The sequence below is a fragment of the Paramacrobiotus metropolitanus genome, unplaced genomic scaffold, assembly GCF_019649055.1.
Source record: "Paramacrobiotus metropolitanus isolate TYO unplaced genomic scaffold, Prichtersi_v1.0 Parri_scaffold0000052, whole genome shotgun sequence".
Taxonomy (NCBI): Eukaryota; Metazoa; Tardigrada; class Eutardigrada; order Parachela; family Macrobiotidae; genus Paramacrobiotus; species Paramacrobiotus metropolitanus.
Window position 1 is genome coordinate 918,569 of NW_026570272.1, and position 22,420 is coordinate 940,988.

Consider the following 22,420-nt stretch of genomic DNA (forward strand, 5'->3'; position numbering starts at 1 on the left):
GTTAAGCCGCTGATACGTCGCAATTAGCTATTCATGAGTGGAATGTGTTACTGCCCGGTTCCGCTTTGCAATTCCCGCTCTTCCCGGCAATTAAGACGTGGCAGTCTCTCTTCCTGTCGTAACCCGCAGGAGGAGGCGGAGCGGCGGCGTTGTGATTCCCGTATTACCGGCTCTCAAGCGGCTAATCATAGATCACCGCTCCCGTACGCTCGGATTCAGTTAGTCGCATCTTCCTGTTAGACTTCGCGTAGAATCCGGCTGGGTGTTTTAGTTTGATAATTAGCCACACGATTGCCGGGTTCGGCGCGTTGGGATCTTTTAAAATAGCCGCACTTTTCCCGACAGTAATCATTCAGTTTACGACGGCCAAGTTGTAGCTCATGCCGGTATTGTGCGGTTTCGTTCACAACTAGAGTGAACTGTGAGGTTTCACTACGGCGTTGTCAACATGTGCAATCAGACGGCGATGAGCCCGGAATGTAACGGGAGTTTCTATGAATTCCCGGATTATATTGTTATCGAGGATGCACCGCTGCCGTTGTCCTTCCGTATCAGCGCGACGGTGTTGCATGCTTTGATTTTCTGTGTGGGCTCCGTGGGGAATGTACTGCTGATCTATGTCGCCCAACGGGCCATTGCTCTGCGGACACCGACCTACATTTATCTGGTACGTCGCATACTGGGTGGCGTACGCCGTATTGGTAAATTTGACCAATGGTAGTCGTTCGGGATAAATAAAGTAACAAATCCCGAAAAAAAACGAAATAAAGTACCATAGAAAAGTAACATATTCCGAAAAAAAAATCTTTTTATTCAGTCTGTTATGGTAAGAAAAGAGGCCCAATGAATCATGATAATTAAATTCTTTTTCATTCCTCACAATTTTCATTTTTTAAACGAAAAAGGCATTGGGTATTTCAACTTCGCATAAATTTTTTTGGCTTGCCATCAATTTTGAAAGTTTTAAGAATTTATTCGAAAATAAGGAAAATTGACAGCAATCGTAATTCTTGTTCAGATTGAGTTGCCTTTGTTCAAGTAATTATGCGCCGCAAAGTATCAAGAAGGTGGGATAATCAATCACATGGCGTTCATTTTAATATGACATCTTGCAGCAACCGGATGTCGCGTGCACAAGCGATTTTCAATTTTCAAATATAGCTGTACAAAATCTTTTGGCATAAGCCGCATGACAAAGTATACAGAAACGTTTTAACTTACGCATACGCAAAACGCTCACTGATGGATATGGATTTGGTACCATGTATACCTGGTTCTTTTTTTTGGAGAAATCAGCAGCCTGGTTCAGATATCTCCGCTAATTAAATTAAGTACCGTCGACACAGACTTGGTTGCTTCAAAGTACCAAAATAATATGAAACAACATAACTTGCGATCGATTTATTGAAGCAGGCCGTTCTGGGTGGTACTATAGTCGGTAATACGGTTACCGATAATGCGATTGATTTTTGTAAACAGAAAAACAGGTTGGAGAAATAGCGAAAGCTTAATAAAAGAGCTTCGAAGAAAAACTGAAATAATCGCGGAAGAATGAATTTAAAGATCTTTAAATTATTGACGGTCTGTTGAGCCCAGCAGAATTAATAAATTTGTATTTTAATTGGTATTGGCCACTGATGCGTTCAGTGTGCGTGCATTATCTTCTTCTGCGGTTACCGCTGCCGCTTGTACGGTCCAATGAGTTTCTATAACAATTTCGCGTTAATCACTCCCAAAGTGATTATGATGGGTGAAAATTAAATAAATTTTTTCTGGTAGCCGAGATATTGTGTGCATGTCGGCAATGCCCGCGGAAATAAATTGTGGGTGCGCGGCAAGCACGAACTAAACAGTCTTTAATGTGTACATTTACCGTCCTCGAATGACTGCGTCAGTTGACTTGCCTATACAAAACGTCTCCACCGTTGTAATCGATTTTGCAAAATTCGTTTAGAAGTTTAGATTGGCGAGAATTTCGAAAGGTTAATCGAAAAATTATTGGAAGATTTATTTTTATTTTTCAGGCAATTATTACTTGTTTTTCCGAATACTATGAATATTTTAACTAATAAATTTAACTTGCTTATTTTCATTTCCAACTGCTGCTTTATTTTTATTTTCATTTCCAACTGCTGCTTTATTTTTAACTGATAATAAACTGTGAATAAAGCATGGAAGAAGACGTGATGAAAACTAATTAGAGAAATGTGTTGACATAATTTTAAACCAGCTTCTGCTCCCACGGGTGGGCGCAGACAGTGCTTAATGCGAAAAGTACACGTTCCAAAAGCGCAGCCCGGCGCGTTTCGCCAGGGAATTGTCTGTTGTCCGCGCTGGCCATTGCGCTAACTCTGTGTAATACTGTGCCTTAAGTTAGCGTGAGGTAACGGCCAACTCTCGTATGACGTACGTTCCTTTCTCTTCGCCATTTCCTACATTAACCGCTCTCAATAATTAATGGGTTTTCGCAGGAATTCTCGCCAAATATTTGACCGCGATCAACACTGCATTTGAGCGTGTTTCCTGTATCTTTTCTTCGCTGGAGGAAAATCCCGCAGTAAAGCTTGTCAAAAATATTTACCAAAATTTGTTGAAAGTAGCGATGACGCGACATTAGCTGCATATGCGTCGTTCCGTGCACGTGCGTATGCATATTTTATTTACCCTTTTTAACGGCAGCGCAAAGGTCTTTTTGAACCCGGCAGCGCAAGGGTAATTAATTCGGCAGAAAGCGCAATTACGGGATGCAATTTCACATCCTCCGCGATACATTTCCGGTGCATAGTTAATCGACGCTGCGTGTGTCTGTGTGCGGGGATCCCATGACAAATTGCATTCTCCTGAGAAACCTTGCAAGAAAATCTCAGGCAGAGTGATTAGGCCCGTCCTGGTGTACCGTTTATCCCGATGGTAGAACATTAGTTTCCCGTGCATCTGGCTGCCGGCATTCTGTCAGTGAACAATGTGCCGTTAATGTTGCGGCGTGCAAGATGAATGTGTCGTATAATCAGGGTATTAGTGGTGATTATGATGCCGATGGGCTGTATGATCTTGGTCTGGTGGACAATGAGACCCTGTTGCCGTTGGCGTTCCGTGTGGTGGCCACGTTCCTGCATGCGGTGGTCTTCTGTCTGGGATTTGGCGGGAATATGGTGTTGATTTATGTTGCACACCGGTCGGCGTCACTGAAAACGCCCACTTACATTTATTTGGTAAATATACTACGAGCGCAGTATTACTGCGGGAACATGCGAGATCCATATGGTACCGGGTTCCGCTCGAATTCTTTAAATGCTTCGGATAAGATACACATTTACTTCACAAATGGATGGTTTTCATTTTTTACTTTCCCAATAAATTAAAAATTTGTTAGCTGTTAGTAAAAATTATTTTGTTGTCGAGTCTTAATTTAATATCTTTCAGAACACCGAATGCCGAGTCAAGAGTTTTACGGATGTTAATTACATGGCAACGCTAAACAGTAATTAGGCTAACCGACTTTATCCCGATGTAAAATATGAATTTTTTCTACACATTTTACCCATAATAAGTAATAACAGATTATGAGATTTTATTAATTGGTCCTTATAATTATCCCGATCCGGAATGCGAAATTCTTTAATATATTTTTTAAACGTTTTCGGTTTTCATTTATTGTGATCTGCAGTATAACTTGCAGAGTCACACGGTCTGTCTATATTTAATTATTTGACTACGTCATAGCTGAATGTCAGGTGGAGATGCTAAATCTGCTACCCATCACGCAGCGCTCCAGTCCACGTGATGCTGTAATATCAAAACAAAATCCGTAATTCAATTAAGGATATTGCGGGATGGGTCGCTGTATTAATACCGTGATAATCCTAATCGGCAAAGTCGTTTTTAAAGCAGAGACAGTCGGCTTGTAATCTGTTTACCGTTAATTCCAATTCTGCATCCATAATGGAGCAGATACTGAGTATGTGGTGTTATCCATGAAAAGATCCATTGCATTGCAAAAGGTCAATTTGCAATGATTCCCAGAAATGGTTGGACGGTGTCTTGCTTAAGTAACAGTGCTTCAGTTGCGATTTGTGCTAAGCTAAGTTCACGGCTTGACATCTGTTTCAATGAAACCTATCATAGTACGTTATAATTTACTGTACAACCTTGAACGCGACCTAACAGTAACAGGATTCAGCCAACAATTACGCCGGTAACTTCTCTATAAAAAGAATCAGCTTAATTACTTGGTTGTTTTTGCTTGCAGCTGTCGTTGGCCTACGCTGACCTTCTGGTGATTTGCTGTGCCATTCCGGAAGCCATACTGTCATATCACGTGGGGAACCGGTGGGTCCTCGGCCAGCCAGCGTGTGCCATATTTATCTTTCTCAACTTTCTTGGCATCAACGCCGGCAGCTTAAGGTAAGCGTACAACCACCCAGTTTTCTTGGGTGTCCGGAATACCTGCAAAGCAGATATAATTAGCCAGTTTGCAATTATCACCAGCGCTTCAAGCCTATTGTCCTAACCTGCTCGCTGTTGACTCATGGCACTGTAACGGAAATAATTCGATGTGATTTCTTTGGTCACAGCATCCTGGCCTTCACGATTGAACGCTTCATTGCGATCTGCCGACCGCTCCTAGCCCGCAAACTGTGCACAGTGAAGCGGACTAAGCGCATCGTTCTTTTATCATGGCTGGGCACCACCCTGTACTGCTGTCCGTGGCTGGGCTTAACCGAGCTGAAACCCGACGAAGGCAACCCGGCGTATTCGCAGTGTCGCTTCCGGTTGTCAGTCAGTGTGTACTTGATCTTCTTCCTGGCGGATCTCGTGCTGTTCTACATTGTCCCGTTGGCGGTGGCTGTGGTGCTGTATACGCGGATTAGCCGTATTGTCAAACGCCGGGGTTACTTTTTTCGTCGGGAGGATTCGGGGAAATGGCTGTCGGTGGTGCAGCTCAACCAGATGAACGGCTATGATAGTCCCATGGTGGATCTGCATCAACCGTTTGCCGCACTGGAGCATCCGGAGATGTCGGTAAATCAATCTGGAAAAGCGGTATGTTATGTATGCGGTATACAGCACGTTTATTTTATCCAAATGTTTGTTTTTCAAATACTTTGTAATAATTATACAGTTATCTTTGAATCCGTACAATTAAAATGGCTCGATTATGCTATTCTATTAGTTTTTTACTTATGAAAACCAATCGGGCACAAAACATAAAAAAATTATTTAAAAATGTTTGTGTTATGCTTTTGATTTCACAATTATCATAATTATTTGAGTTCATTTTATCGGCTTATTCTATCTCACAATCACCAAAAAGGTTCATCAGCGAAATGCGGCGCATTAATTATTTTATTGCTATCAAATGTGCAAAACATATTTTTAGAGTTCACGTTTTGAATGAACTTCGTGGACGGTTATATGGTTTTTTAAATAGCGCATGTAGAATCAGGGGAAAACTGTTTGCGCGTATGCTGACATTATTTTTGTCTTTAGGTGCAGCAGATGTTGATCGTGGTTGTGGTGTTGTTCGCGGTATCGTGGCTGCCTTTCCGCGGTATGCTAGTGTACAACAGTTTTGCCGATGAGCCATGGCTGGATATATGGTACATGCTCTTCGCCAAAACACTCATCTATCTGAATTCTGCCATCAATCCGTTCCTCTACAATTTCATGAGCCACCGCTTCAAAGCCGCCGTCCGTCAGTGTCTGTTTCCGGACAATAAGAAAGCCAAGGTCTTGGCCACGGTCTACAGAAATCCGTTAGGAAGTACTGCCAGCAACACACGCTGATCTTTTTTTTGTCCCGAGCTGTGGTCAGACGATGCTTCTATTGCATTTGTTGACAGCGGTGCTAATAAGCCGAACTATGTGGGGAAATTCTCTCGAAGAATGAGCTTTCTGTTTAAAAATAATTTATTTGATTTTTGTTGTGTAGAAGCAAAAGACCTTTGCAGATATGTGTTTATCAGCATGCTGCCGTTACGTCGGTGTCGGTCGTAGCTTTTTGCTTTTTTTATTTCATTTTTAATTGTATGTCGTTAAGCCAATGTACAGATATTGCATACGTCAATATTCTTCTGGCTTTCACTAATGATTGATTTTGTGCATACAGCTGGATGCCCGGAAAACGCCACAAAATGTTACGGAACTAAGGAACTATGCACTTTATTACAAAAGTATCAACCACAACAGCAGAAACCGGCGAAAACTTTTCGTTTTGCTTTTCAGCGGGTCAAAACACCAAGTTTTTCCCTTTTTCCCGTCACACCAGCAGCAGAAAATCCTAACATCATTTTAGAAAAACTAAGGAAGTGACGGTCATTGAAGTCGCAGAATTACATGACAGGCAGTCATCGCCCAACCCAGAGCTGGGAAAACCGATTTCTCTCCGATGTACATTTCTCATTTAGCTAGGAACAAATAGAAAACATAAGTTTAATGAATAAAACTGTCAGACATGCACATGACCGAACTTTCCGCAGAGGCACACGAATTTGGTACAGCGGAAACTAGCCAAAGCGCGAAAAAGCCCCTCTCGTTCATCGAAACTCGAACATCTATACCCCATTTTTCGAGCATTGGAAGTGTGCTAAACAGCGCACAGACGCGCCGACAACGCTGCCGTCCGATGGTGTCCAGACACCCAAAGATCTCGAGCAGCATCTAAACTGGCAAGTGCAGTGCGTCCCCGTCTTCAAGTGGCAGCTTTTGTCGAATCGGTGTCCGAGGATTATAGCGGGTGTTCAGCCGTTCTCTAAAACTGCCATCCGGAAAGTCTGATGGGCAAAACACACTCTTTTTCCTCTCAAATACGGGGTCCTAAAATAAGATAAATAGTAATGACGGTGTTACCATTACACAAACTCGACACTTCTGCACTTGCAATGCAGTGTTTTTTGTTCTTCTGTACGCAACGTACTACATCGTATTTACGACGGTAACTACGAGGGTATTTTACGAGGGTGGGATTAGAAACTATGGTAACTAACGAAATTCCAAGCATGTAGACTGATTCGTAATATCAAACTTCTTCTAGAACGTACAAGTCTACGTAGAGTGAGCTTCCTGTCTCGTCGATAAACGTAAAACAGAGAATCCTTCGTAACAGCTAACGGGTAAATGTGATAACTCCGATCAAGTTTATAGATGATGTCAGAAGATAAAACAGGAAGTGGCTCGACGCCGGCGCGGCATTTTGCCGGCAGAGCACAATCCGATAAGAAATTCGCTAGGTTTAATGAGTCGCCTGTCCAAGTCGACATCCGATAGCGAGCGGCGGATTTGTATAAAGGGCAACAGCTCACAACTACTGCTGCCATCCAGGTACACCTTTACGGCTGCATGATCCCGCAGGGGGTCGTGGAAATCAGTGTGTAAAACACGCCCAAGACACCAAATCCAGGCGCCATGAGAATGGCTTCGAATCAGCGCCTGTACATCGCCTACACCGCCTTCAACTGTCCACGGTTCGTTGGAGCACCGGAATAGCTTTCCATATTCAACCAAAACCGAACGTCGTAAAGGATATAGAAGGTCCACAATTAGCGCAACACGTGCTACACCCGCGTCGGAGTTGGCCATTGACCAGCGCATTCACACTGTACCAAGCGCTGAAAGAATATTCGCATTCACCGTATAAATGCATAGTAAATGTTTAGGAACGACAGATTAACAGTAGAAGAGTTAATATAATGTCAACGTCAGCAGGATGGTTACTATTAGCACAACATTGCAGCTCTTTTTATTTTCTTCTGCAGCAGTAGTAATGCAGATAACGGAAAATGTGGCATACGTAAATAAGACAGTTGCCACACAGTTGGAAGTTGACAACGCAATACAAATTTGTAATTATGATATGCGCGCGCCGATAACTGCTATCACTTGGCAATTGGCATTACCATATGACGAGCATGCGATAATTTGTGGGTAAGGCAATCGTCGCTGAAAGTGGAAACTTTTGGCATACCCTACAGGAGTTTTCGGAAGGCAGTTGATTGCGTCTTTACACCGCAACAAGCGGCAGACATGCTGCTTAGTCGCTGTACTTGTTGTGGCTCCTGTTCTGACACAGCTGCCGTGAGTTATGACAAAAGTTCGTCACAAACTATACAGATTTCTTGCACCGCACATCATGAAACAGGGAACGTTGTTGAATACGTTGTCATGACTAAAAACGAACATTAGCGATAGGAAGCCCTAGACTATCGACAACAATTGCTTTTGGCATACTACGTATAAACGATATCGAGCATAATCTGCCTAAAGCTAATTAGTCCCAAACGCAATATCTGCATGAGCAAGTACAGTACATCCTGGAAATTTGCATCTACTGCAAGCATTCTACTGCATTTTGCTTGCATCTACTGCAAGCATTCTTTACGTTGAAATTTTCTACCTCGTAGACTCAGAGTCGGGATGGAAAATTTAACAAAGATTCCCTTCTGAGTCAAAGTGAATGCATCTGACTGCACAAAAGCTGTAAATTCACTTATTATCCTGTCTCCATTTTAGCGCTACTTTCGGACCGTTTTGTTTTGCTGAAGGAATAAGATGTTAACTACACAGCTGGTCAAAATCATTTGAAATAAACCGGCCGCAGACTGGGGACCACAAGAAACGCGGAGGCGAAGCCGAGGCTGTTTCTTGTATAGAATAACGTGCCGAAGAACAGCACTGGAATAACATAATAAAACAAAAGACAAGCGTAGCCATCCACTGGTGCCGATCAAGCTGCCCAATAGACAAGCGTTGACGGCCGGCTGCGACGCATTGTGGTTAACCAGCAAAAATTCGTCGCAGACTGTCCACAAATTGCACAGCATGTTGCACTGACAGCTGTTATCCTGATTACCCCGTCGCAAACCAAGAAATGCAAAGCGCATCGCACAATACGCATCTCAGCCGTCTTTGATGATGTTTCGCTGTAGATGAATACCCTTAAGTTCCAGTATTCTCTTCATGAGCTGAAGCTTGTACGATAAATAGCGTGCCAGTTGATCACAGATTTCTTCCGTCTCAATTAACGCCACGTCTGCGTCTTCTGACCAATTGCTCGGTCCAGCAACGTAACAAATGCGTGTTGGCATTTTCTGTGCTCCAAGGGAAATTCGCTGTTCCATGACTCCCGGGGGCGGATCGGGCGCAGATCGAGGACGACGTGATGATTACTATGTTTCTACCCAGAAGAAGCGTCCACAACATGCACACCCTGATTAAAAGCAAAACAGCTCACACTAGTAATCAGCAGATAGTGAGAATCCAAACAGCTGGAAGGAATTCGGAAAAGTTCGTGTTTCCGTGATCATTCGAAAAAATTTTAATTTTTAAGTTACGTAGGTAATCGCTTATTGGGAAGCAAGCCCGTAATAATCCTTGAAGTTGTTCTGAGAATTGTATTGCAAGAACCGCTGCGACAACAAAACTGCTTGCTCGTTCCATCCTACATAGATCAGATAAATGCAAGTTAGCATTACCGGCTTGCTCGTAACTGAGTGATGATATCCAGGCTAAGCAGTATACACGCAGTGATTGGATGTGGAAGGTCACTGATGCCAATTTCCCCGTCGTCTGCAAATTAGGCAATCAGCCAGGATTAATATGACCGTTGACTACTGGCCCATTGCAATAAGCGAAATTTAGCGAGCATTAAACAACCATTGCAAAGTGACCTTGCTTGTTAATGCTCTGAATTCCTAACTTTTTGTTCGTATTGTTGGATTATTATTTTCCTGATATTAATTTTCTCACCTTGCTGAAACGATGCACTGCCGCATTCGTCCACGATCAGTTTAGAAATTTCTCTCAATTGTTGGTCGTTCAGGTAATTTGGCAAGCCTCTTTCAAAGCTTCTTCATTCCAGAACATGCTGCGCTTGTCAGCCTTGCCATGCCATTCGGCGCAAACGAAGGTGACCGTGTCGATATCCGCTCGCACAAATACTCGACAGCCGGACTTCGAAATGATAGCGCACATTTCGATTGCGATGTCTCGCGGCGCACCGGAACTTAATTGTGTCAAAATGCGGAGACCTGTCGAAACGACAGCTGGCATCACATGAGTCCCTACTGCCCAATGTTATACGGCATGAACGGCCCAGAAACTTCGGCATGAAATGCACCCCGCGTAGCTGGTGCGCCTCTTCGAACCGAATAACATGTTTCCGGAAAATCACTCCGCTTCGTGAGAATAAACTCGGGTCTTCGTTCGCTAGCGGCAGCTTAGCAACAAACTGTGACGCGTGCACGACACAACCGCGAGTCGCACTCGTTGGATCCGGGTTATGTGGACTGACATAGTGGAGTATGCCCCACAAGCGCTCGAAATTTCGGGCCGGTCGGAAAACCAACGGCCAACCATCTCCGTCGCGCAGAGCAACGTGGTACGAAGGGCCGTGTCCATAAATAACATTGTATAAGCGATGGTGCCACAGAAGTTTGGAATGAATCCATTGCGCACTGACTGTGGTAGCATCAAAGTCCACAAAGAAGAGGTCGCCATCAATATCTTGAACGTATCCCAGCCCCCATTGCCCGCTGTCGCGCTGTACCAGAACTGTATTCCCAAAATTTATCTGTCGCGCATCAGGTGATTGCAGTTCTCTGAAGTATTACGTGGATTCGCATCCATGCTGATCAGAGAACGAAAGGTCAACTCTAGTTGCAATTAATCGTTCCAGCCTGCATAAATTATTGATGATGGCCCATGTGAGCTAAGATTGAACACTATCGTGTGCAAACACAGAAGCGCTGTGACATCTAGTGAATGTAGTTTCATCGCGGATCTCATAACGGATTTCGTGTGACATAAATATGGGGGGGGGTGTGCTGGTCGAGCAAACAACAAGGACGTATCTGTTGCCCTGCCTCTCTGACCTAGCAAACGTTTCTGTCGGCCACAATAATTTTGTACGCTGCTAAGCAAAATTTACCATTAGTATTCTGGTATTCCTGCAAAACGGTTTTGTCAAGATTGCTTAGACACGGCACATAGTGTTGTAGGCGGCATTCTCTGCCTACTGATTATCAAGCCAGCAAGCCAATCAGTAGCAGCCTGCGTGCGCAAGCTTTCGGTGTACGCGAGAGAGACACGAAAGTAGGAGTTGGGCCCAGGTCAATCGTGTACTTCCGGTTGTCACAACTGCCAGTATGACCGAGAGGAGTCCACCGACACCCTTATTTTTAATTGTAAAACATTGCCCTCGCCATCGAACCAGGAGTATGACATGTTCGATGTTGGCTGTCGGGTGTTTGTGCGGGCGAATGTCGATGCGATCACTTTGATTTGCGCCGAAGTGCACGAAGACGCAACGCGACACACTGCGGAAGGCCAAATAACCACCAAGAGCAGTATGTTCTGGAACGACGAATCCTTAAGGGAAGCGTGTGAAAACTATCTCCATGAGCAGCTAGCGGAACAACCTCGTACCGTAGAGATTCCGTCTGAGATCTTTCTTCAACAGAGTGAGTGTCCGATCGTTGACACAGCAACAGTGCAGTACATGTACTCTTCTAGTCGTTTGTTGTACTGTCCTAATGTATTTCTGTACAGTATTCCCGCGTTTCCCATAACCGTGTTAAATAATTATCTGTCAAACAGATGTGCCTGAGCCGTCTATCAGCGTTCTCGTACACCCGATCGTGGCTTCTATTCTGCTTCATCTAGATATCGAGACCCAACTACGGACATACCGGTACGTCTGCTATAAGAACTTTCGGATTAAGGGCAGCTAACCGGTAAATGGCCCCCCGGTGATCATGATCATGTTCATCATGAATGCACGAAAACGTTCGCTTTCGCGCAATTGTTTCGTTGTCATTGTTTTATGAGATCATATATGGAAAATGGACTGTATACATTGGCGCGAAAACGGTTTGTCCGCGCGAAACTATGGGTAAAATAAAATTCCACACGTTTTGCCTAAAATCGCTCATTAGCATGAAGACCGGAGCCAGGTTTCTATCATTTTTTTAAATTTTAAAATAGTTCTTTTTAATTTTTATAATTTATTTTAACACTTTGAAACCATCTTGGAAACTTATTTCCCTGTGAAATCGGTCTTCATGCCAAATTTCCATTTTGAGCAAAAATTGAGATGACCGGTCTATAATAAGACCTTTGGTGAACCTGAATACAGTTAAAGCGTTTTGTAATTCTCAGCCATAATTCGTCAAACAGACGCTGCACGGAAAAACATTTTTCACGCCTATGTATACAAATCATTCAGCTTCACACTGCCTAAATCGATGCAAAAAAGTGTCTCGATGCTTGAAAGCAAACGCTTTTGTGCATGCACACAAATTGGGTGCCATGTACCGGGTCGCGTTGCGTTAGTGTACTATTTTCTTGTTAATGACTCTGTACCTAATCTTGCACTCCCAGCAACGGGTTTTTCATGGTTGTTTATCAGGGTATGCGCGCTATGGAGGCTTCTTCTGTTTGAACCTGGAAACAATCGGCACATCATTTTTGACAAACGTCGAACACACCAAACGAAGCACTATGATCAAAATTCCAATGTGGAAAAGCAGTTCCGCATCTTTAAATTCATGACCATTCTCAACCGCACATTGACGCAGCAGACTCAAACGCTAGCCCTAATTGAAGACCAACAGGCCGATACTCGATTGAACGGCCGGTATGGTGTCAAGGATACGCTGTCGGGTATCGGGATGTTGCTAGACGCCAAAAGCATTCGACTGCCCTTGATCATCGTGACGAATGGAAGTGATAACCTATCATCTGGTTTTTTCTTGCCCAGTAGAAGCAATATTATGTACGGGGAAGACTATGGACGTTGGACGCTGACAGAGTTAATGTCGGTGTGTGAGGAACTGGTAATATTGAATTATAACGCGACAGCAACTATCGCTGGGCCCGCTCGGAGCATATGGTGCCAGTGTCCATTCAGGATGGACCAGCAAGAACGTAATACCGAATCTCAGTCGGATGTTATCATTCCATTCCTGCGCTTCCGTTCTGGGGAAACAGCTGCTGAACACAATCGACGCTTTCTAGCCGCCGCGAACGACAACTGTCCAGCTGTAGCTCAGCGTATGCGAGACAATGTCACAGCGATACATGCGCGCTGGCTCCAGACGTTTCCCTATTCCGAGGAATGGTTACCATATCCCGACGAATGGTTGCGCATTCGCATATTTCTGACAAAGTGAGGACAAACCACACAATTGCCGACACCCTGTATACCTGATTACACGTTTACATGAAAGAATCGCTTGCTATTAAACAGGTACAACACTTTGGGTTCCAATGACGATTCACTGCGATGGAACAGCATGGATCTGCGCCAACTCGACGTGTCCGCTCTTAGCAAAGTTACTTTCGCAGCATTGATTAAATGCTTGGAAGGCTAAACCATGCTACGGGTTGTATTCATATTCCACATCGTCTGTTTCTTCCACTACGTAGTTCATACAACTTAGAACAGTGGACGTCTGGTTTGCTAGCGTTACGGCTAATACCTAAACAACGTTATTTTCACGACTTGGGTTTCCATCCGTTCTATGAAATTGATGATATTCTCATCTGCTCTTATCTGATATTCTTATCGGCTCTTCTCTGTTCTCATCTGCTCTTGTTTTGCTTGTTTGCCTCGTCTGTTCGGTAAATACAGTACTCGTATTTGTATAAGGCCTTCTGGTCCTCGTTTTGTGTAAGAAATCTTGTGGTATTCATGATCTGTATATGGTTTTCGTTTGTGAAAAGCCATTGCTTCGTAACCCTTCATAAATGCTTCAAGAAAACATTACCGATAACATTCTTAATAACAGCAGACCTAATCCGCATCAATAACCGCTAAAGTAATAAGTATCTGCTTCTGGTGAATCTTCATCCAGTGTAGATCGTCGCTTAAAGACCACATACATTTCCAAACGGGCACACAGCTGTGCGTAGCTGAAGTGCTTCGGGTGGATAACTGCGTTCGGGACATACGCCGCGGTGTAATCGGCATTATACGCATGGATCAGCGTACAGTTTCGAAACACGATTTTCTCCCAGCAGAATGTTAAATTATAATAATCCCACGATATCACTTGCCGGTATTCGGCAAGCGATCGGTCACCCGCCAGTTGTAACTGGCAGTTAGCAAAAACCATCTGCTTAATTTCTGTCCCGAAAGTCGTCTGATTTAGGATGAACTCGATTTCCCGGGTAGTCGGCTGCCAGTTACTATATTTCGCATTAATCATGCAAATGGTTTTGGTTGCTGGAGTGAGACGTGTCAGCAGAATATTCATCAGTGTGAAATACGGCTGCCGGTCGTAGTAAGGGTACGGCGAGAGGGTTCTTTCGTTCATAGAGATACGGAAATCCCGGTCCAGCAGTGGAGACACTAAGAGTGAGTCCCACCGATTACAGACACGCCGACATCGATGTCGATCGATGGTGTCCAGACAGAGGAAGACCTCGATGACCAGTTCAGTCGGCACTGTGATGACGTGTACTTCACTGAAGGGAGCTTTCGGTTCCATCGTGTTTCTTTCGTCGAATCGTTTACGAACCCAGTTCTCGTAACCGGCTATAAAGGGACGGCCAGTGCGTCTTTTAAAGCAGTCCAAAGCTTCGTTCTGCATTCAGCATGGAAAATGCTTACAGTACAGTAACTGCTAAGAAGAAGAGCGGTTAGCCAGTTTTTCGAACAAAAAATATTTTCAACATTATTTTTTTTCCGTTGGACAGCCTTGACTAACAGGCCAGCTGTCCAGAACGTTTACGTTGTTGTAGCTTGCACGCGTATTCTCACGGGTTCGCACGGGGTTTGGCTCCGATCACGGAATTCGGAAACGGATTTGGTTATACACACGTCGAAATTTCTTATTTTTAAAGTGAAATTTTATTAAAGATGCCTAGTGTAATGTATTTTGAAAACCGGAATTACTATAAGGAGTTATGGTTGTTGCACGGTTTAGCAGGAGCTGATCGAGTAGCTAAAGCAGGTAACAACTTTGGTGTTATTTTCTATATTATAAGCATCAGTTTAAATTGTTTAACTCGTTATGTTCTTATGCAATAATAGAAACGGAGAACCTATATTTGCGGTATAGTGTTTCCAGAGTACGCACTTTGGTCACAATTCACAAGTCTTCAACAGCAACAGCGAACAGTTGGTCAGCGATGCGTGCGAAAACTGGAAGCTGGAATCTGCGTGTGAAGAACTGCCGTTAGATCTGGCACGCGTTCACCAATGCGTTTGGGATAACGCGGTAATCCAAAAGGATGTGGACACGTTGTGGAATATTATTGGTGTAGATAAAAGAACCGAAGCTCGCCTGAGAGCAGTCAGCACGAAGTACGCTGGGGCCTGGCTTAACGCCCTTCCCGCGAAAGTATTCGGCAACCTCCTGGATGATCAGACTTTCCGCATCTCTGTTGGCCTATGGCCTGGCGCCAAGATCGTAGAGCAGCACTCATGTGCGAGATGTGGCAAAGAGGTTGCGGAAAACGGATACCATGGGCTAGCTTGCAAGAAGTGCATCGGGAGAAGGGAACGCCATAATGGTATCAACGATATCATACTGCGAGCGCTATGTAATGCCGGCATTGAAGCATATCCGGAGCCCATTGGCTTTTTGCGTGAAAACGGAAAGCGCCCGGATGGAGCCACGCGTTGGAAGTGGTACCGCGGACAGCCGTTAGTTTGGGACGTCACTTGCAGAGACACGATGGCGGATTCATACATTGACGCGACTTCAAAGTGTGCTGGCGCTGCCGCTGAACTGGCCTGCCGGGAGAAGATTGGAAAATACAAGTCGCTTATGGATCGCTGTAATTTTGTCCCCTTTGCATGCGAGACTTTTGGCACTTGGTGTGAGACCGGCATTATTACGTTAAAAGAGATTGGTAAAAAGTTGTTTTTAAGGACGGGCGAGAGCCGTTCTACTTGTTTTTTGTTTCAACGTTTAAGTTTAGAGATTATGCGTGGCAATGCGATGAGTGTTTTGTGCACTGTCCCTTCCCATGTTAATTGGGACAAATTCTTCATTTGATCAGTTTTGTTGAGGGAAGCTCGCCTTATACATATTGAGAAATAAAATTTTAGAATTCACAAGTACAACGTGATATTCCACTATTTATGACGATTTCTGAGCCACATGTGTTCCAAGCCTGCACGTGCGAACGTTTTGAGTGAAGCTTGTAAAATCTGAATTTACTAGTTGCGAGTAAAACAGTACTATGCTACAGAAAGGAAATATTGCCAGTACATGTAGTTGTATTGTTTACCAGTGGGGTAGGCAAGTCCAGTTGGCTGTCCAGACGCTTGACATAGAACAGCGATGTGCTGGTCGCGACAACGAGATGCACGCAATAGTCCAGATCGAGAAAGTGTTTATACTTAGCCAACAACGGCACCGTGATCCCATCCCAGAAGGAAGCCGGCAATTCACGGCTGCTTATCATAAAGTCGCCGGGAAGCACGCGCCGGCTATCCATCTCCGATGCCGACGGCGGCAAGCGAGCCTGCCCTCGCGGCAGCACGGCCCATGTGGTGCGACCCGGTAGGCGCACTTTCACCTTCACTTGGTCGTAGTGGTGAAGCCGGCCAGGATACCAGATCCACGCAAGATTTGGACGAATGCGCAGCAGCACTTGCACATCACTGCGTTCCACCGGCAGAGAATCCCATTCTGGCATCACGGGCCACTGCGAGCTCTTATACGCTCTGCCATACTGTACGATGACTGAGCGCTGCAACGGACACCGAAAGTCCACAATTAACGCATCTGGCATGACACCGACGACAATGCCGTGCTGGAGCTGTCCGTTGACCATGACATCCACACTGTTCCATTCTACGGTGGAAGTTGTGTTCTCCCCGTAGAGATACATTTCTCTAAACGTTTTTAAGATCACAGTTTACCGAAATACTGCTTGGTTTATTAGCGGTGTACGGTGCATACGGAGCGTGGTACGCTTTTCATAATACAATTAGTGCGCGGCGGAATTTTACAATACCAGTGCAGGTGTAATCTTATCAGAGTCGAATAACTGAACCAACAGCTTATCTGTTGCATAATTACAACTGGCTTTAATGATAACTTTATAAGCGTGCGCATTTTAATACCATCGTGATAAATATCAGTCAAGTAGGTACAGCGGCCTGGTATCTTAATACAAAATCGCAGTATCCGTGCTAATTTAGTGTGGAAATTATTAGTGTGAAAATCACCTGAAGAAGTAGCTGATCAACTGCAGCGATTAATAATTTATTTTGTTGGTACATCGTGATCGTGATAATTTGTTGAAGTACGCAATGGATGCACATTATCGGGCCAAGATCAGAGAGACAGCCTTTCGACATTTCTTCCCAACAACGGCAATTCTACTGCTAAATATAATAAGTAAGCCAACTATTCAATAACAATTTGTGTTTTCCCATCCAGAATTTAGGACGATGGAGATCTTTGAATACTCAAGATATATCTGTAAATAATGACTTCTTTTGCAATAGAATTGCTTATCCTTAATCAATGATTCTGCGTAAGAAATAATTTAGCCGCGTCTGCGTGATCGATGGTCCCTTTTAGCTGGCTGTTACGCAAGCAGTCAAACCTGACAGAATTCTTGCAGTAATTTCCAGGATCTTTTAATTCAACCAGAATATGCTCGATATACATTTTTTATGTATGAGTATAACTGTAAAAAGTGCGGAATAAATTGACCATCAGGCAAAACACACATGCAGCTGCAAAAAAAATTGCTCGTTTAGACCGAATGTTGGGACATTGCGTCGTCTTTTTGCAAAGTCAACCAGAAAAATAGCTTATAATACGCAAAAATATAGTTGAAATAAACTACATTGTTTTAGTTATCATAACGTACAATTACGAGCGGGACGAAGGATTATGGCCCATATTAATCTACGACTTCCTGTCGGTGTTCGCCATGTTCGCTGCTGCCGTACCACGCAAGATCGGTGGCCAGATATTCTTGGGTGTAATCACACTTCTGCACGGCTTGGTCTGGTTGCTGTCATTGTTTTTTACATTCGTTTACTTCATGTCGACATATTTGATGATCGGATTTGCTCAGCTAAGCGAAGATAAGCGGTTTTTCAATACCGAGATGAACAGAGTATTTTTACTTGGTGGGATATTTTTGTCGTTTCTGTATTTATGCTGGTTGTCCGTCAAGCAGATTTTCTACTGCATCAAAGCAATGGTTAAATAATTAAACAAAGGGATCAATTAATAAAATGTAGCATAAAATTAAAAAGTAATTCTGATTTAAATTTAATGCTGATTTTACTAAACCAAATTTCTATTTTGCTGAGATGCAGTTTATGAGGTGAAGTTAGTCTTCACGTTTGGCGCATTATTACACTTCTGGTAAGTGAACAGTATACGTTTGTATGTACGTAACGATAAGTTGAAAGATTCTGCAATATTACGACAAGAATCATTACCATGAATCATCATTATTATTATCAACATAATTATTTGACTGGTTTTCTTTCGATATTTGTAGTAAAGAATTTCAGAGCTCAGGATTATACAGAATACGTATTTCCTTGCAGTAGCACATTAAAAAAAAACACCGTTAAAACAAGAAAATAGAAAGCTTAAAGAAGTAAGACAGTTTTATTGATCCTAGTAATACTGCGCACTGCATCTTTTCGAACAACTAAGGCGTCTCCATTTTATCTGCTCTGACTGAGGTGTGTCCATAATCCACTGGTGGGGCTTTATTTCCAAACTAAAGAGGTATTGTAGCCGTATACGTACACCCTCTTTCCCGGCATTCGCCCACTTGTACAGCGCCCGGATGTGGACCGGGCATTTTGTTCTGCTTTGACCACCTCATTCTTCTCCGTAATTAATCTGAGTGCCATGTTTTTATCCGACTTAGGATTATTTATATTGCACCGGAAATTTGCGTGAAGATGTCATATTGCTCGCACGCTGTATTGTCTAACAAGTGGGGCGTTTTTTTAATAACGCCGGATGGGCGCCGCTCTCATTGCTTCACAAGTACCTATTATGATACTTCAATAATGGTCGGTCTATTTGTGGCGCCAAAATAGGAAGCCGACAATGCAGAAACACAACAATCTTGAACAGCATGTGTTGCACCTTTTCCTTGCGGTATGACGTTCGATGTACAAACACACACTCAGCAGACACCAGCGATTCGGCGAATCAACGGAAGGGCTTCGTTACTTCCTGGTTTATTTCTCGTTAGACTTGTGTGCTTTAACGTCAGTTAACGGTGCAACATCTGCGTATCAACAGTATTAGCGTATAGATCAAGCTGCTGACTTTCTTTAAAGGTGAAGTTTAGCGCACGTTGGGCGTAACCTGACTTCAGCCAATCAAGAAAATTTTTCCAGTGCTGATCTCAGGATGCAAACAATTTAAGACGACAATATTCTCTTTCCAAAGGACAGCTATACAACTGATACAAGTATACCAGCTTACTTAAAATTTTAATGTTGCATCAGATGGCTGTTGCAATATAAGTTTTTTTACTCTTCAAAAGCGGTTTTGTACGTCACATATGTCGCAAAGACTAACATTCGTGCGCCTTGCATAAACACGTAATTAATTCATTGCTCTTTAGCGCTTTATATAATATGTGGCGGAAAGAGAATATTGTCCTAAACTGTATATTAATTCGCTGACGGGCCGTTAAGGCATATTTCACCGCCTGATGGGCGTAGACCTGCGTGCTTTTGGATTCGGCCAATCCGGTAAATTTGCTAACTTGTCGACGTCATCATACAGACCTTTACGCTGGGTATTATACAATTGTGCCTTTTTTACCGGCAATCAGACGAGCAGCTTTTGGCGGCCAACTGCGCCGGGATCTTTATACCAGCGCGATAGAAGACCCTCGACCAGCGGCTTAGCGGTCACGATACGGGGATTGGCAGGGGCCGTAAAGTGCGCAGTCAGCGCCCAGCCGGCATCAACATCCGCTCCTGCTCCACAAACATTCTGACTGACTTATGGCTTCCGGAAGGGCCAGGACACAATTTAACCGTATGAGTAGCGCGGGCGCCCGCGATTGTCAGGAATTACAATACACCCGGCACACGCGCATCCACGTAACCGCAGCTATATAATCGCTTGTTATGGGCCATTTGTGTGATATTCCCCTAAATGCCGGCTCACCGTCACAACACCCTTGCTGATTGTTTATTATATACATAACACGGGATGGGAGATTCGCGGAACTGTGCAGCGTCCACGCGTTTTATTGTTCCAGCGGAATAAACCTGCTTAAAAAGGGTTAAACGGGTGATGTAGTTGGAAATGAGTTGCGATTTCCTCTGACGGTTTAAATATTATTGGTAAAAGTTTATACTGAGCCTTGGTAGGGGTGTTGAATGCTCTCACCTTTTAGCTCTGTATGTTTGGAGCCATGCATGTGCGATATGCGGACATATTTTTACCATCGTTAGCTGTTTTCTCGTTATCATGGATGTCACAACGTATCAACGCGATTCCGCCCAATATGGTGCCACCGATGCGTACATCACCGGGTCTGTTTAAATGTCGGGGTCAAAACGGATATATGTGCCGCTTGGGCGTCTCGCAGTCATCCGGTTCCAGCTGGCGGTTTCCTTATCAAAATCTTCAACTGGGTCTCTCTGTAAGTAATGGACATCCTAAAGAAACTTTTGCGACCTAACGGACGCAAATTTAGATAGTTATTTTAAATCTAACAATCGCCGGAAAAACATTTTTTTGAAGTTTCAATAAAAACAGAAATTTGTTTTAATAGGTTTAATTAAATTTAAAAATTTATCTACATCGGTTCGCATTAATCTTGTAAGTAATTAAAACAACGCAAACTATTATACTGCTTTTATACCAATTTGTTCAAAACTGGAAAGGTCAGTGTACCTCCGCCGAAAACGAATAGACGATAATGATTAATGATAATAAATTTTTTAATACTTTGATACCGAAATTAAATTTTTATGATGCAGTATTGCAGTTTTGCTTGGCTCGACTTGCAGGTTAAGCCGGCAATGGCGAAAAAGAGTTTACTGACCAAGATTCCCGCCTGGGTCAAATGGTCGATGGAGACATCGAAACAATTGGATCACGAGAAAATGGCCCGCGCCAACTACAACCAGTTCAACGCCGCCAATTACGTTCCCAACTACGACGGCGAAACCGCCGTGGCCGAGAGTCTGAATGGCGATAACACGGAGCCGTCCAGCGGCAGTCCCAAACTTCAGATCCCTTCACCCCGTTCGATGGACGCTTTCATGGAGGGTGCGGGGGCGCTGATGGATCGCGAGAGCACGAAGAAGAGCTCTAACGTGGTGTGCTTCTTTAATCCGGTGTCGTGCTTTGGTCGGCGCCAGCTGCGCTCCCGCATACGGCCGCGTTACCTTCGCTTACCGCCGCTCGTTCAACCGACTTGACCTATATTGATAGAAATTAGCCTGGATTTTAACAGCTGCTGCGCTGCTGCTTTATTGCATCACGTTATCGTGATTCTTATACGCGTTAATTTTTAATATAACCGCGCTCATGCAGATTCAAACCAGTGATGTTGTGTAAAAGGTATTTGCTGTACATACACAATCCTGTACGGATAGTAATATGGATGTATAGAATTTTGATGTCGTTTCCGATAGGACTCTTATCAGCAAGGATTCGGAAATATTCTTTTGTTCCCAGTCAGCTAGACCGGGGCATCGCGTACCGCGTACCGTTATGTTTAGCCGAACCCTTCAGTTTGTCCGGTGTGCAATTTTAATTCTTAATTTTTTTGTTTTCTGGTACCCGTTAATAATGCTACTCTGAAAGGTAGTAGCTGAAATATAAGTACAAAATACACTAATCCCTGTGGTCTAGCCCAAGTGCACTAATCCCTGTTCTAGATCTTCAGAATTCCTGGTTAAGGGCAAGACTTTCTTTAATTTATGACAAAAACCTGAAACATCGAAAAATAACATCACCGCATTGCAGCCGTTTACGATAAACATTGAAAGAATAGTGTAATCTAAACCATCCCTTTCGCTGTACATCTCATTTTTCCGATGCAGCTATCTGCGCGCTTACAGTTCAATAATGTAATACTATAAACTTGTACAATCTCAATACAAGGAGGAGCAGTTGTCAGTTTATACTTATATATACGTACTTCAGGTACCGCAATTATTAAAAATTCGTGAGCATGCTTGGCTTTCGAATCGGCTATTTCTACGTCTAAAAGCATTGCTGCAGTCACTGAATAACTGCAAAGGACTAGCAATCAGCAGTCCTGATCATAGAATTGATTAAAACCGCCCAAAACCCTTGGGTGGGTTTGACTGGGCGCGACCATAGTTATTTAACTGCCACAACGGCCACGTCCAATCCCTCGTGGGCGGACGCACAACAGGTACTGGGGATGGATGCCTTATCCGGTCTCTGTAGAAGCCGTTCTGGCCACCGCTTAGATCCGC

General features: G+C 43.7%; 3 protein-coding genes and 2 long non-coding RNA genes across 6 annotated transcripts; 3 read left to right on the forward strand and 2 right to left on the reverse strand.

The window, feature by feature from the left end:
- Nucleotides 1-290: 290 nt before the first annotated feature.
- On the forward strand, nucleotides 291-5,926 carry LOC129592453 (thyrotropin-releasing hormone receptor-like). Its single transcript, XM_055488498.1, has 4 exons — nucleotides 291-667; nucleotides 4,250-4,404; nucleotides 4,575-5,043; nucleotides 5,491-5,926. The coding sequence occupies exons 1-4, from the start codon at nucleotides 449-451 to the stop codon at nucleotides 5,785-5,787; spliced, it is 1,140 nt and encodes a 379-aa protein (XP_055344473.1). The 5' UTR covers nucleotides 291-448; the 3' UTR covers nucleotides 5,788-5,926.
- Nucleotides 5,927-6,255: 329 nt separating this feature from the next.
- LOC129592458 (uncharacterized) lies at nucleotides 6,256-16,880 on the reverse strand. Of its 2 annotated transcripts, none has more exons than XM_055488502.1 (2): nucleotides 16,237-16,880; nucleotides 6,256-6,816 (listed from the first exon to the last, which is right to left on the reverse strand). In XM_055488502.1, exons 1-2 carry the CDS (start codon nucleotides 16,840-16,842, stop codon nucleotides 6,661-6,663), a joined length of 762 nt encoding a protein of 253 aa, XP_055344477.1. In that variant the 5' UTR covers nucleotides 16,843-16,880; the 3' UTR covers nucleotides 6,256-6,660. The 2 variants fall into 2 exon arrangements, with proteins under 2 accessions (XP_055344477.1, XP_055344478.1); XM_055488503.1 differs by lacking the exon at nucleotides 6,256-6,816 and adding an exon at nucleotides 13,944-14,347.
- On the reverse strand, nucleotides 9,127-9,869 carry LOC129592459 (uncharacterized). Its single transcript, XR_008690974.1, has 3 exons — nucleotides 9,745-9,869; nucleotides 9,471-9,564; nucleotides 9,127-9,205 (listed from the first exon to the last, which is right to left on the reverse strand). It is a non-coding gene; the product is annotated as an uncharacterized LOC129592459 (long non-coding RNA).
- A 237-nt stretch (nucleotides 16,881-17,117) lies between the features above and the next one.
- Nucleotides 17,118-18,209, forward strand: LOC129592477 (uncharacterized). Its single transcript, XR_008690978.1, has 2 exons — nucleotides 17,118-17,354; nucleotides 17,822-18,209. It is a non-coding gene; the product is annotated as an uncharacterized LOC129592477 (long non-coding RNA).
- Nucleotides 18,210-19,169: 960 nt separating this feature from the next.
- LOC129592412 (uncharacterized) lies at nucleotides 19,170-21,928 on the forward strand. The gene is made up of 3 exons (XM_055488439.1): nucleotides 19,170-19,702; nucleotides 19,786-20,607; nucleotides 20,978-21,928. Exons 2-3 carry the CDS (start codon nucleotides 20,365-20,367, stop codon nucleotides 21,389-21,391), a joined length of 657 nt encoding a protein of 218 aa, XP_055344414.1. The 5' UTR covers nucleotides 19,170-19,702; nucleotides 19,786-20,364; the 3' UTR covers nucleotides 21,392-21,928.
- Nucleotides 21,929-22,420: the final 492 nt, after the last annotated feature.

Coding starts and splice junctions, on each gene's coding strand:
- LOC129592453 (XM_055488498.1), top strand. CDS start 449: ATGTGCAATCAGACGGCGATGAGCCCGGAATGTAACGGGAGTTTCTAT. Junction 668..4,249: donor CACCGACCTACATTTATCTG/GTACGTCGCATA, acceptor TTTTGCTTGCAG/CTGTCGTTGGCCTACGCTGA. Junction 5,044..5,490: donor TAAATCAATCTGGAAAAGCG/GTATGTTATGTA, acceptor TTTTGTCTTTAG/GTGCAGCAGATGTTGATCGT.
- LOC129592458 (XM_055488502.1), bottom strand. CDS start 16,842: ATGTATCTCTACGGGGAGAACACAACTTCCACCGTAGAATGGAACAGT. Junction 6,817..16,236: donor TGGACTTGCCTACCCCACTG/GTAAACAATACA, acceptor ATCTTATTTTAG/GACCCCGTATTTGAGAGGAA.
- LOC129592412 (XM_055488439.1), top strand. CDS start 20,365: ATGTTTGGAGCCATGCATGTGCGATATGCGGACATATTTTTACCATCG. Junction 20,608..20,977: donor ATCTTCAACTGGGTCTCTCT/GTAAGTAATGGA, acceptor CTCGACTTGCAG/GTTAAGCCGGCAATGGCGAA.